Here is a 12500-nt window from a genome sequence, read left to right as displayed (position 1 = left end):
GAAAACATGAAACAAAAGTTTACGCGAATCCTGGATTAACTTAATCGGCTTTCGAACAACCGGGCCCTGCTCTTTATGTACTTGACACTTAAAGTGCCCATAACCCCAAAATATTTTTTTCGCTAAAATGAATCTTTGTACCTGTTCGAAACGCATCGCGGCTATTTTTTTTCCGTTTTGTAACAAATCCTGCCATTTTAGAGGCTTCAAAAGTTGCGAAAATCCAAGCATCTTCTGTTCAGGACCGAGTTAGAAGGGGAATGGGTCTATTCCTGTTTTTACGTCACAAACTGATTTACATTGCATTAACTCTTTGTAAAAATGTATACAAAGTAGATTGTGACGTAAAACAGGAATAGACCTACTCCCCTTCTGACTCGGTCGTGAACAAAAGATGCTTGCAACTTTCGAAGCCTATAAAATGGCAGGATTTGTTAGATAAAGGAAAAAATGGCCGCCATGAGTCTCGAACAGGTGCAAAGGTTCATGTTAGCGAAAAAAATATTTCGGGGTTATGGGCACTTTGAAAGTTCTAAAGTTCAGGTTTGGAAGATTTAATCACATTTAACTTTCTTTATACAGTGCCACTATTTATTTGAACAATTTCTTTTCTTTTTTCAGAAAATTATGGATTGAGGTCTTTGTTTGGGATGTAACAAGAATCGATTAAAGCCATAAGCTGTGGATATCACAAAAGCTGAAAAAGCGCTAAAGCCGCTAATAACTGTAAACACTTAAATTGTAAAACTCGAATGCGGAAAGAAAATGATCAAGGAATGACTAAGTTAAAATGTATATCTTTGTAAGGAAGATTGTCGTCGTGTAGAAAAAGTTTTAAACAAGCTACTGTAACATAAGCTTTGATAACTTGGAATGTTGGCCGTTACGTTAATAGACTGAAACAAGTCGTGGAATCAACGATGGCAAAACAGAACAGAAGGTTTGATTTCCTGGCCCTCAAATTTAGGAAGTGTTCCCGACCGAATGAAGAGCTCTGAAGCCGATAATTCTTTGCCATGTGCCTCAAATCACGCGTGGCCAGACTACGGAAAAACTCCTTTCAGAGCTCTTCGATAATTCAAAAACTGTTGCTATGCAGACCATTTGCTGTTTTAATTAATTTGTTATTTCATTTGTTCTCTGAAAATGGGTGGATGTTACTAACACCCTCCAATAACAAATTAAAACGGCAAATGGCCTGCCTAGCAACATCTTTTAGAGATGACTACTGGAATGTTCTTCGTTCAAAGCTTTAAAGCTCTTATTGAAGTCTAGCAATAGGGGAATCTTTGTTTTCATTATTTTGCCTCGCTAGCCAAGATTATTGTTTCCTAATCAGTCAGCCAAGAATAAAGTATTGAATATTGAAAGTGCGTTTTCTCTGAAAATTGGAACCCGATATATTAGAAAATGTTTGAGCAATGATGCTTTGCAAATTCCGAAATTTTACAAAGATTTTGTGGCACGATCTGCGCTTTTGCAACCAAAGAATTTATCTGTTCTTGGTGGCTATCAACTCAAAGCCCTTCGGGAAATCCCTAGGTCGACGGAATTTTAGCTTCAGCTCGGGACGAAAAGAAACCTATATATTCAATGTTTATGAAAAGTCTCTTTCTTTGAGTCTCCGATCCTTATACTGCCCACGATAGCACGACAAAACCGCTGGTCAAGAGGAACGAAGACTCTGGGGACGATTATCACGCGGATTAAAAAAGATCAATCTTTGAATGAGTTGGTGCAAGCAAGCTTTACTCGGACTTATGAGTCAAGGACGTTTCATCATATCGCCACTCATCTTAAGCCTTCCAGAGGAATCTTTGTTACATTTTTTGCCTAATTAGCATAACGTTATCGTTTTCTAATCAGTCAGCCGAAAATAAAGTAATAAATATTCTCAATACATTAATAATTCACAAGGTTATTATCCAATCCGAGAGCCCCATATTTTGGTTAAGTGCAGGTATTTTGATACCCAATGAAACTACAGATCAAGAGACGCCCGAGTTTTAGTTCAAAAACTGATCAACACACTGATCAAGACACTTGAATTTAAGTGAACCTTTATGCTAATAAACCTTCGGGATAAAATACACATATAAAAATAAGCTACCCGCACACAATGCCTTAAATTCCCCAAATATTCAACATAAGACTTTCGTAGTACTTTATATAATTAGCGTCCAGTGCCGGGTTGCTCGAAGCATTGTTAGCCGGCTAACCATTCCATGGAAACCTATAGATTTTGATACCTCTTAACCAATGGTTAGCGATAACCAGGCTTCGAGCAACTGGGCCCAGAGCACTAAAACGAATTTGGAGACCCAATATCTCAGCGTCAGAGCATCCATTTCAGCAATATCTGCACTCAAGGCTTGAACCTTGTGCAGTTCGTCGTCTTTGAAAAGTTCACCGCAATCTAAAACCGGCACATGTACCTCTCTTTACCTCAGCCATTTGGCGAAAATGTTCAGAGTCCAATTAATTTTATACTTAGTTGAAACTGGAACGGTCTCGTTAACCGTATGACTTTCTTGGGCTGACGATTTTGGCAGGCCAAAACGAAGTGATTATTTCTGCGACTCTATGAATATGGTCTATGATATGTAACCGAAACATGGTAAAGTTGCCTAAGAAGAGAGTTCAGTTCGTGGGGAATACGCTCAGTAGCCACCTTTATGTTCAGGAGGCTCAAACCAGTTTTCAAGATCTACTTAGAACTAATGAAATGCGTGCATAATTTGACTTACCGTGCAAGGACACTCGCTAGCATTTAAGCCATAAGTACCTTTTGATGCGACGACGTTAAGTTGATGTTTCGGTGTATGTTGTCTGTGCTTATACTTGGGTCGCTTGTGAAGATTTCTTTCGGCCTCGTTTTGAAAAGAGGCCAGTTCAGAGTCTGACGTCGGACGCACGACGAAATGGTATCAGTTTGTTGAACATTAGGGATAGGCTGGTGGTAATAATGCACTTTTATTGACAATAAGGTGGTCTTGATGGCCTCAAAATGTAAACACAAAACTGTGCTTTTAGCAATGCTACTGTCAGAAAATAAAGCGAGTTAAAAGTGTTTTTGTAGAGTATATTTCTGGAAGTGAAGGACTGAAATTGCGAAAATCATCTGAAACTAAACGTCACACCACTAACACTTGGGATTTAACTTTTAAGGTAAAAATTAAAGGTCAGTGCACAGTTTGATAAGCGAAAAAATTAGACACAACATTCAGGGGCACCCAACGACCAATTTGTTGTAAAATGTATTATTATACCCCCGCTAATGAGAATAAATGTTATTAAGGCATTTTCAGGTGTTTTTCAGTGTCGCTGGGAAAACATTATCTGTTCCTTTTTCCCAGCAAGACACACAAGAAATTTCCCAGCCAGCTAGATAAAATTGGTTGGTTTCCCAGCCAGCTGATCAAACTTATTTCCCAGCCAGGAATTCCGCGCGCTTTCAAATCCCTCGATCCAAAACGACCGAACAAAAGCGACAAAACCAGGACAAGAGAGGTTTTTCCCCCAAGCGCAATCACTCTGACCAGCCGTCGTAGGTTTGGGAGAGGGAAGGAGTTCTTTTTATTTATTTTTTATTTTTTTATTTCTATTTTTTTTAGTCGTCCTCAGTCTTCAGAGTTTCTCATGCCAGCTCGGATTGAAATGCAAGAAAAAGTCAGTAATTCCCAGGCAAAACCTCGATCAATAACAAAATTTCCCAGCCAGCTCATCGAAACACCTGTATTTTTGCCAGCCAGCAAGATTCGTCTGGGGAACAGATAATGTGAGGAACAGATTCGTTGGGTGCCCCTGAACATTCATTGGCAAGGTTAGTTTTACATCACAACTGCTGGTGATATCTTGTTTCTTCCAGCGCAGTTTTCATAAAAGGCCTTTACACTTATTAATTTCTCCTTCCCGTGATTCAGTCAACGATCACAATGTATGTTTTCTTTAGTTGTGAATTATGTCTGGTTAAGTTGAAAGTCGCCAATTATTACTGGGTTGCCCTATTGCAATCACAGTCGGAAAATGGGTAGATTTCTCCGTTTATGTTTTTTTATTTTTTTCCATGTCGGTAAAAGTCTTGTCTGTCACTCCCCTGCTAAGTGGTGTCTTTGTGCATAGAGCCCTGCTGCGCGTATTTTCTTAGGGTCGAGAGGGTAGTGGGAAATGCGTAGATTTCTCTGGTGGACACATAACGATTAACTTAACCGGCAATGGCGTCGAAAGTCATGTAGCGCGAATGGCGTTTTAGTAGATCTTTGAACAAAATATACCCTTATGAAGCTCAATAATGGCAAATCAATTGGATACTGAACAAGACAGGCGACAACATCGACAACAATCTGTCGCCCGTCGAGCCGTCTTTTACCAAGTGTGCTGTTATGTAGAACACTGAAGATTCGCAGGGCGGCGATAATAGTGAATTCAAAGACTAGACCAGGTGGATTGAATGGAATTCCAAGCGTTAAAATCGCTGAAAAGGTAAGATTATTGTCGAAGCGATGCCGCAATTGCGTGTCTTCACCACATGTTCCTTTGATCTCACATTATTGTGTTTTCCGTCAAAATATTCGCTTGTTTTCGCTTTCGCTCGAACATATTTACCTTTATTACATGTCCAGTGAATAGTTTTATCCTCTGGGATGAATTTTCCGTCGAAAAATCGGTTATTTGGGCGGTCAGTGTAAAACGCAGACTGCAGACTGCAGACCGGGGGTAAAATGCAGACTGAGGGTAAAATAAATATTAATAATAAAAAAACGAGTCATAAGGATAAAATAAAGATTGTTTGAAAGACAATCCTGTTTTACATCCGTCAACAACTCACATTATCATGACTGTAGGTCGCTGCACCTTTTGGGGATGCGATCGTACGCGTTGAAATCATCTGTGCTTTGTTTTTGCGCTTCCAGATGCATTGCAATGTTCCAAATTATTTGTCACACCGGTACATCGAGGGAAATCGATCGAAAAACCAACAATTATTACTTCGAATACCTGAATAATCTCGGTTGTCCTTTTTCGGTGCAACGAAATGCACAAAGAATTTCATGTATTCCGAGCAATTAGGACGCGGGGTTTTCATTGGTTAAGGTATGCGTGATAACCCCTAGGGAGAGGTTATAATTGAAAATTGCATCTTCCAGATGCAAAAAAAAAAACGAACTTGTGAACTAAAGGATAAACATAACGTACACGAAAGCGATTGAAAGGATCCTAATAAGACATTTTTACACCTCAGTCATACTGGCTTAAGCCGACTGAGTTGAAACGTTAAATGGTTGTAAAATCCACGTTATCTCTGTCTTTGTTAATCGGTATTGTAGCCATGCGTGTCAAAATAAATTGGGTTATTGGGTAATTACTCGATTACTTTGTTCAGTGCAGCAAAATGGACAGTTGAATTACGGGGTGGTGACTTCTTTGCCTAAAAGCAACTCACTTAACGAAGCTATCCCTTTTCCAACAACAACAAGGATTCAAACAGCTTCAATTCTTACAGAGTTCGATGAAAATCCGGATTTGAAACATGCGGTGGGGCAACCAAAGCGATGGGAGCTGTGTTGGGGTTTCAGTGTGAAAGTACAAACGGCTACTAACACTCTTATAACTCTTTTTTCATTATTATTTTATTAACGCGCAGTCTGCAGTCTGCATTTTACCCTCTGTCTGCATTTTATCCCTGGTCTGCAGTCTGCAGTCTGCAGTCTGCGTTTTACACTGACCGGTTATTTGGGTGGTTTTTGGCAACAGAGGTTAATTATTCGTAATGCGATCGCTTCCGTTGCCGTTAGCAATGGGTCGCAAATTTGACACTTTTATCGCATTATCACATTACGCATTGAATCCACGTTATCCATTATTCCTAAAAATCTAAAAATATTCGTGCCTCATCAGTTTTCGGTCGAATTTATGTCCAAGAAAGCAGATAAATTGCAGAAAATTTTAGTTTTGCATCCAAAAACTCGTAATCAACGCTAAAATGACCAAATTTTGCCTGGAAAACATATTTTACTGTTATTTTTCTTAAATTTTTTCGTTCAACTTTCGCTTTTATAAAATGTTTCAGTTGTCTGTAAATAAGTTATATGCTGTTGGAAAGCTTATTTTCTTAGCTTTAAAATGATGTATTTTTTCCCCCTAACTTTAAATATTTTTTGAGGAAAAAAAAACATTTTTTGGCGATGGCTGATTTACCGCGGTTTTCTCGCGGTTGGGAAAGTAGGAAAAAGAATTAGGCCGGTAGCCAGGTTTTTAACCTCAGAAAAGGATCTGTTTCGTCGTACGAACGTGTGAGGACCTGTGAGCCAAAGGGCCTCTGCTGGTATGACTTCTGGGTGACCCCTTAATAACTTCTTACTAACCGAGCGGGAGGGCCGTACTGCCAGGGAAATATTGGCCCGAGGTCGTGACAGTACGGACCGAGCGCAGCGAGGTCCGTACAAAAACGACCCAGGGCCAATATTCCCCAGTACGGCTCGAGCTAGCTCGGTTAGTAAGTAGTTTATTATATGGTTTTTTAATTACCTTTTGCTTTGTTTTTGCAAGCCCGTAATCGGCCCGTGGGCTAGTCGCAATTAGCCAATCAGAGCGCGCGTTATATCGGCTACAAACCCCAACTTGAAAAAAATTCCCCGGAACGCTGCACGTACCACAGGCAACCCAATGTACCCTCACGGAGGGTCTAGTTTACAGACAGTATCGTGGCTTTTTTCTTCACATACTCCAGGTTTAAGCCCGCATACTGACACTTCAATGGGTGAAAATTCTCCGACCCTCGCTGCGTTACCAGTTATTACGGGTTTAACGAAAAACGAAAAACCCTATGTCAACTCTTAGGCCCGTTTTAAAGGTCTCATTTTACATGTGCCGAATCGAATGCAAATGAGAAAAATCTTTTGTTTTCGCTCATTTGCATTAGATTCGGCACATGTAAAATGCGACGTTTAAATTGGGCGTAAGAGTTCAGTTACGCTAGGAATCCCTATTAGCTATTCAAGGTTATCAGAGGTTACAGGTAAAACGTGTTCAGTATTCGAGTTTATATTTTTGTTTATGCCATTATCTTGAAAAAAGGGTATCATTGAAATCGTGGTATCAAGATGGAAACAGAAAAAAACAGAAAAGTTTTTCACCTTTCAAACCTCCTTGTAACAAGTAGTATCAACGAGGTGGCCATTGGTTTTACCTTTCAATAGTTTACAATTGAATCTTTACTCTTAAATTTGCTCGGAGAACTGGGCCACCTCAGCAAACATGTTTAAAACACCCACGATCAACCACAGGTCAGTTTTTTCGACGATTCTATGCTTAATGAGAAATGACGAAACACACTCTTCCAATAGTTCTTCAGAACCTTGCAAATTAAGGGGTATTTGCTACGACATTCTCAGTTCGAATTTCCGACTGCCAAGATCATTAATTACAGTCAACGAAAAATGACACAACAGGTAAGCTAACCATTTAAAAACTCTGACCTTAACCCTCCATCAATACAGAATTGGAAGTCAGACCTAATTCCATGTAGTTAGACCAAATTGTGAAACAAGCATGTTCGGGCAATCTGCAGAGTATACATGCCGCACTCTCAGACTACAATTTACACTGAATAATACAGCCGTATTTCACGGTTTACAAGTTCCTTTGTGATATAACTGTACATGTATATTTCATAGCAAAGTTGTCTTTTCTACCGTATTTAACGAGGAGGCCATTAACATATACTAACAATTTACACTTAGGTGCCTGTTCCTGGGCAGGACTAAAAGCCGGAATCCGGAATCCGGAAACCGGAAACCAGAAACCAGAAACCAGAATTATCCACAATTCGCGAGAACTACAACAACTTATCCAATGATAAATCACTATCCACTGGACAACTCAATTGGTGGAAAGCGTTATCCACCTTTTGAACAATCGAGGTCTGGTTTCTTGTGCATCTTGATTATCATCAAGTCTCCTAAGTGGAAATCCGCGTCTCAAAGGAGACATCAGACAAGTAAATTAATGATCATAATCGAAATTTGTTTATTGTACATGGTCAAGTTTACGTAAAAGTAATAAGGTTTGAAATTTATTGAATGAACAAAGTTGTGTTTTACCATCTTTCCTTCGATGCTGTGGCGGATTATGTTCTAGCTATTACCACAGCCTCCAAAATAAAAGATTCTAAACGGGCTATGTCACGTCATTTTAAGATGTTTAGGGGAAATAGTTGGTTAATCACGAGTTTTAAACTCGAGAATGGTAATGTCGAATTCCGTTCTGGGGAAAGAGATTTCAATGAAAAAAACCAACGGCCAATCATGTTGTTCGATTTTGTGTCGATTTGAAATCGAAATTCCAGATTTGTTAAAGGTAAAAGAACATTCTCAATGTAAACGCTGCTAGTGTTGCGAACAACCAAGAAATACTTGTCGTGACCTTGGACAGAAGTACACTTCCCTCTCCAAGATTGGTATCTTTTACTTGCCATGTAGTCTCTCTATTTTCGTCCGTTTTCTTCTCAGTTATATTGGGAAAGCCGTATCTTGAACTTAAGATTTTGCAAAGTTATAGACGTTATTCATAAATGGCGGCAATTTATAATTCTTTTGTCTAAGTACAAATTAGCCTACCAAGCCTCGATACCATACAGTGAATTGAAAAGAAGTCTTGCTCTAAAATGAGGCTTGGTAGGCTAATTTGCACGTGAACAAAAGAATTATAAATGTGACCGCCATTTATGAATAAGGTCTATAGAGGTTGGAGTTTTCAAGAGACGGAGAGAGAAAGGGAGAGGGAACAGTTGTTGAAGCATTAAAAACAACAGTTAGTTTGGTCGATCAAGTAATTAATAAAGTTAATTGCGCGCTTCTCGGAAGTGAGAAAATCAACTTAAGTGCATTAATTAATTATTTGAGAGCAGTAGTATGCGCTACTTCAGAGTCATTTTGACAGGTAGTCACCAAATGACGTAACCAATGAGAATGTCTCAAATAGGGGAGTGCATAAATTGGAAACAATGCGGTAAGTTTTAAAAGGCGGTCACGCTTCAATTATAATGCAATGGTAGCGCTATTGTTTTTCAATCAAAATCGATAATCCTTTCTTTACGCAAGTTTACTGATTTTCGATTTTATTTGCATAACGTTCGATTGGTTTATCAATGAAGCATAGCATACGCTAACAAACTTTTACTGAATTAACAGAAAAAACGCCTGGAAAAAAGTTAGCAACAATGGTTGTAAAACTTATTTAGAATCATTAGTGATTGTTTTCAAACGAGACTGGAGTATTTAGGATTTTCAATTTTGAATTTAGTTCAAGGTTTTCTTAATTAGGATTTTGAGAATCGCTTAAGACCGCGTTATCTTGTGAAATGCACTTTACAATTATTACAATCAATAAAATACCGGTAGAAATAAAATTAACTATGCTAAAAATAGAAAACTACATCTATAGAGTTATTTTTTTTATAATTACAAATAGATAAAAAATAGTTGAATGTTTAACGTAAAGAAGGATATTGACTAAATTATTAACAAAACTTCAAACAAAAATATAAAATCTAAACACTAAAATAAGCTTGCCTAAAAATATACGTTTTGAGTTCTCTCTTAAAGTGCCCCTGTGACCAAAAAATAAATCCTTATTTTTCTTTGGATTTCAAAACTATGTTAACTGAACACTAAGCGACCCAAGTTTTAAGGCTTGATTTCAAAAAGACACCTGTTTATTTTAAATGGAATTTTCCTATTTAAGGGTCCGTCATTACTAACTATATGTTCTTGAGAGAGCTGGATCGAAGAGAAAATGACGTCAAAGGCTCACTGGTTTAAGAATGCAATGCGTGTGTACGCCGCAGAATTGATACGCAGCACGGGAGTTTTGGGCTTTCAGACTTTTAAATTCGCGCTTTGCATAGATAATAAATAAGCTGCGTTCACACGCTTAAATTTTAAGCTAGTGAGCCTTTGACGTCACTTTACCCCATATCCAACCCTCTGAGGTCCAATCGGTCAGTTTTGAACGTGAGTAATGGCGGATCGCGAAATCCAAAATTTACACTCAAAATAAACGGCCTTTGGATAAAAATCTAAGCTCAAAATTTTGCCTTTCAGGTATTAGGCAAACACACTTTCAAAATCTGAAGAAAAAAGGGAAGTGATTTTTTTTTTATCACAGGGGTACTTTAAATGTAATAATGTTATTAATGGCCCTAAGGCCTGGCGGCAAGGCGTTCTATAAAACTGGACCAGCAACTGAAAAGGCTTTATCTCCACTGGTCTTGGCCGATTTTACTGCGGGCCGGGCAAGTGTATGATTACTATTTGATCTTAAATTGTAATTAGAGTGTTTAGAAATTAAAAGATTGCTAAGATAGGCTGGTGCAAGGCCCTGAACAGCTTTAAAAGTTGTTAAATTGAACTAAAAAATAATTCTAAATTTAACAGGCAACCAATGAAGCTCTATCATTACAGGGGTGATGTGCGCATAGCACGGCGTGTTGGTCAGTAACCTAGCAGCTGCATTTTGTACACGTTGCAACTTATGAATATGTATACTTGGCAGACCATATAATATTGAGTTGCAATAGTCAATGCGACTTATGACCAAAGCTTGTACTAAAGTCTTTGCAGCTTCAAAAGGGAGGTATTTTCTGATACGCCTAATGTTGTACAATGAAGAGAAATCTAACTGGCACGTCTAAGTTTATGTGGCTGTGAAAATGGAGGTTAGAGTCAAACCAAACACCTAAATTCCTAGGTTAAGTAACTGATGGTACAGGCATGTCACCAACTAAAAGACTATCAGTTCGGACTTTACTAAATTGCTGGCGAGTTCCAATGATCATGAACTCAGTCTTCTCTTCATTCAGCTTCAACTTATCTTCGACCATCCACGCCCTCACAGCCCTGATACACCGCTCCATATCACATTTTGCCTCCGTCTCGCTTTCAGAACTGTCTGGCTTGAACGACAGGTAAAGCTGAGAGTCGTCTGCATATGCATGGATTTTTGGTAGATAGGTTTTAATAACTTCAAACAGCTTCAGTTCAGTTCAGTTCTTTATTTTTCTAATAGGTATTGTTAACAAATTGGACATGCCCACAGGTAGCAGATGCTAGTCTGGGTGGGTCATGTCATGACTAAAAAGAGTAGGTAGACAAGTTTACAGGAAAATCAAGAAGATAAATGTACAAGAATATAAATTATAAAATTAATTATGTGAGCTAGTTAGTACCACATTAAGAGAAAGCGCCACGAGATATCTTTTTTTACAAAAATTCTTAATAGATCTAAATCTGGAATAATACAATTAAGGCTATACTTATTATTCTAAGAAAATACGATAAAATCTTAAGAAAACTTTACCTTTTGAATAATGTTTCGTACATCAAGGTAAGAGTCTTCCAAAGTCAGGATATCGAAAAGTACTCTTTTAATTTTTCTTTTTAAGTCACATTTTGAAAGATTTCTTAATGTAAGAGGCATCTCGTTCCAAATTGTTGTTCCAACTCTAGAAAACGAGTTTACTTGAATGGAGAGTCTAGAGCTTTGTGTGTAAAAGTTGTTCGAAGCAGAGGATCGGGTATTATAAGAGTGAATATTAGAAATGTCTTGAAACAGGTCTCGAATATTTCTAGGAGCATTTCTGTGTCTAATGTCAAACATCAAGTTAGCTGTAAGTTCATAATGAGAAGAGTGTTAGCGTTAAGATGCTGGCATCGGAAAATAGAGGAATTGCATGCTGATTGTGATCAGAAAAATAAATAAAGCGGAGAGCTCGTTTTTGCAGCTTGAGAAGCTTATCTAGATATGATTTACATGCTTAAGCTTGGCCCCAAGCTATCAGTCCACAGCTTAAGTAAGGTGCAATAAGGGATCGATATCGAATCGATAGATATTTAATAGAGTGTGTTTTGGAACAAAATATCTTAGTTAAGATATTAAACCTATAGTTCGGCTGATTTTAATTACTATATGATCAATATGGTATTTTCAAGATAAGCTATTATCAATTAGGATCCCTAGATACTTTACAAACTCCTTACATTCTAAAACTACATTTTTTATTTTGCTCGTTATCAAATATCATAATTTTAGGTTGGTAAGTGAGTTTTCTTTTAGCAGGAGAAAATATGGCGAAGTTTGTTTTCTTTATATTCAGGGTCAATTTATTCGCCGTTAGCCAATCATACAGTTTACAGAATTCCTGGTTTACAATTAACTCCAGTGACCTAATTTTTTTGTCAGCATATAGGATATTCGTGTCGTCAGCAAACAGGAAAATTTTAAGCTTTTCAGAAGAATCTTGAATGTCATTATATAGATTAGGAAAAGTAGTGGGCCCAAGACGGAGCCATGTGGTACACCATAAGTAGTATCTTTTCCAGCAGGTATATCCGAATCAATTGGAGTTTTTTGTATTCGGCCTTGTTGATAAGAAGAAAACCATTTATTGATGACACCTCGGAAACCATAGTGATCCAACTTATGCAGTAGAATTTTATGAT

The 12500-nt window shown here is 38.0% G+C and overlaps 2 protein-coding genes across 2 annotated transcripts in view; one reads left to right on the top strand and one right to left on the bottom strand.

The window, feature by feature from the left end:
• LOC138045601 (protein CASP-like) overlaps positions 1-12500 on the bottom strand; it is a 142294-nt gene that overhangs the window by 20495 nt on the left and 109299 nt on the right. The window contains exon 23 of the mRNA XM_068892157.1: positions 4503-4516. Coding sequence (XP_068748258.1) covers positions 4503-4516 — 14 coding nt within the window. The remainder of the gene's footprint in view (positions 1-4502; positions 4517-12500) is intronic.
• Positions 1-12500, top strand: part of LOC138045599 (tetratricopeptide repeat protein 28-like) — a 91299-nt gene that overhangs the window by 52722 nt on the left and 26077 nt on the right. The window lies entirely within an intron of this gene.

The sequence above is a fragment of the Montipora capricornis genome, chromosome 4 (genome assembly GCF_036669925.1).
Source record: "Montipora capricornis isolate CH-2021 chromosome 4, ASM3666992v2, whole genome shotgun sequence".
Classification (NCBI taxonomy): domain Eukaryota; kingdom Metazoa; phylum Cnidaria; class Anthozoa; order Scleractinia; family Acroporidae; genus Montipora; species Montipora capricornis.
The sequence above is the reverse complement of the archived record's forward strand: the minus strand, read 5'-3'. Positions and strand labels throughout refer to the sequence as shown.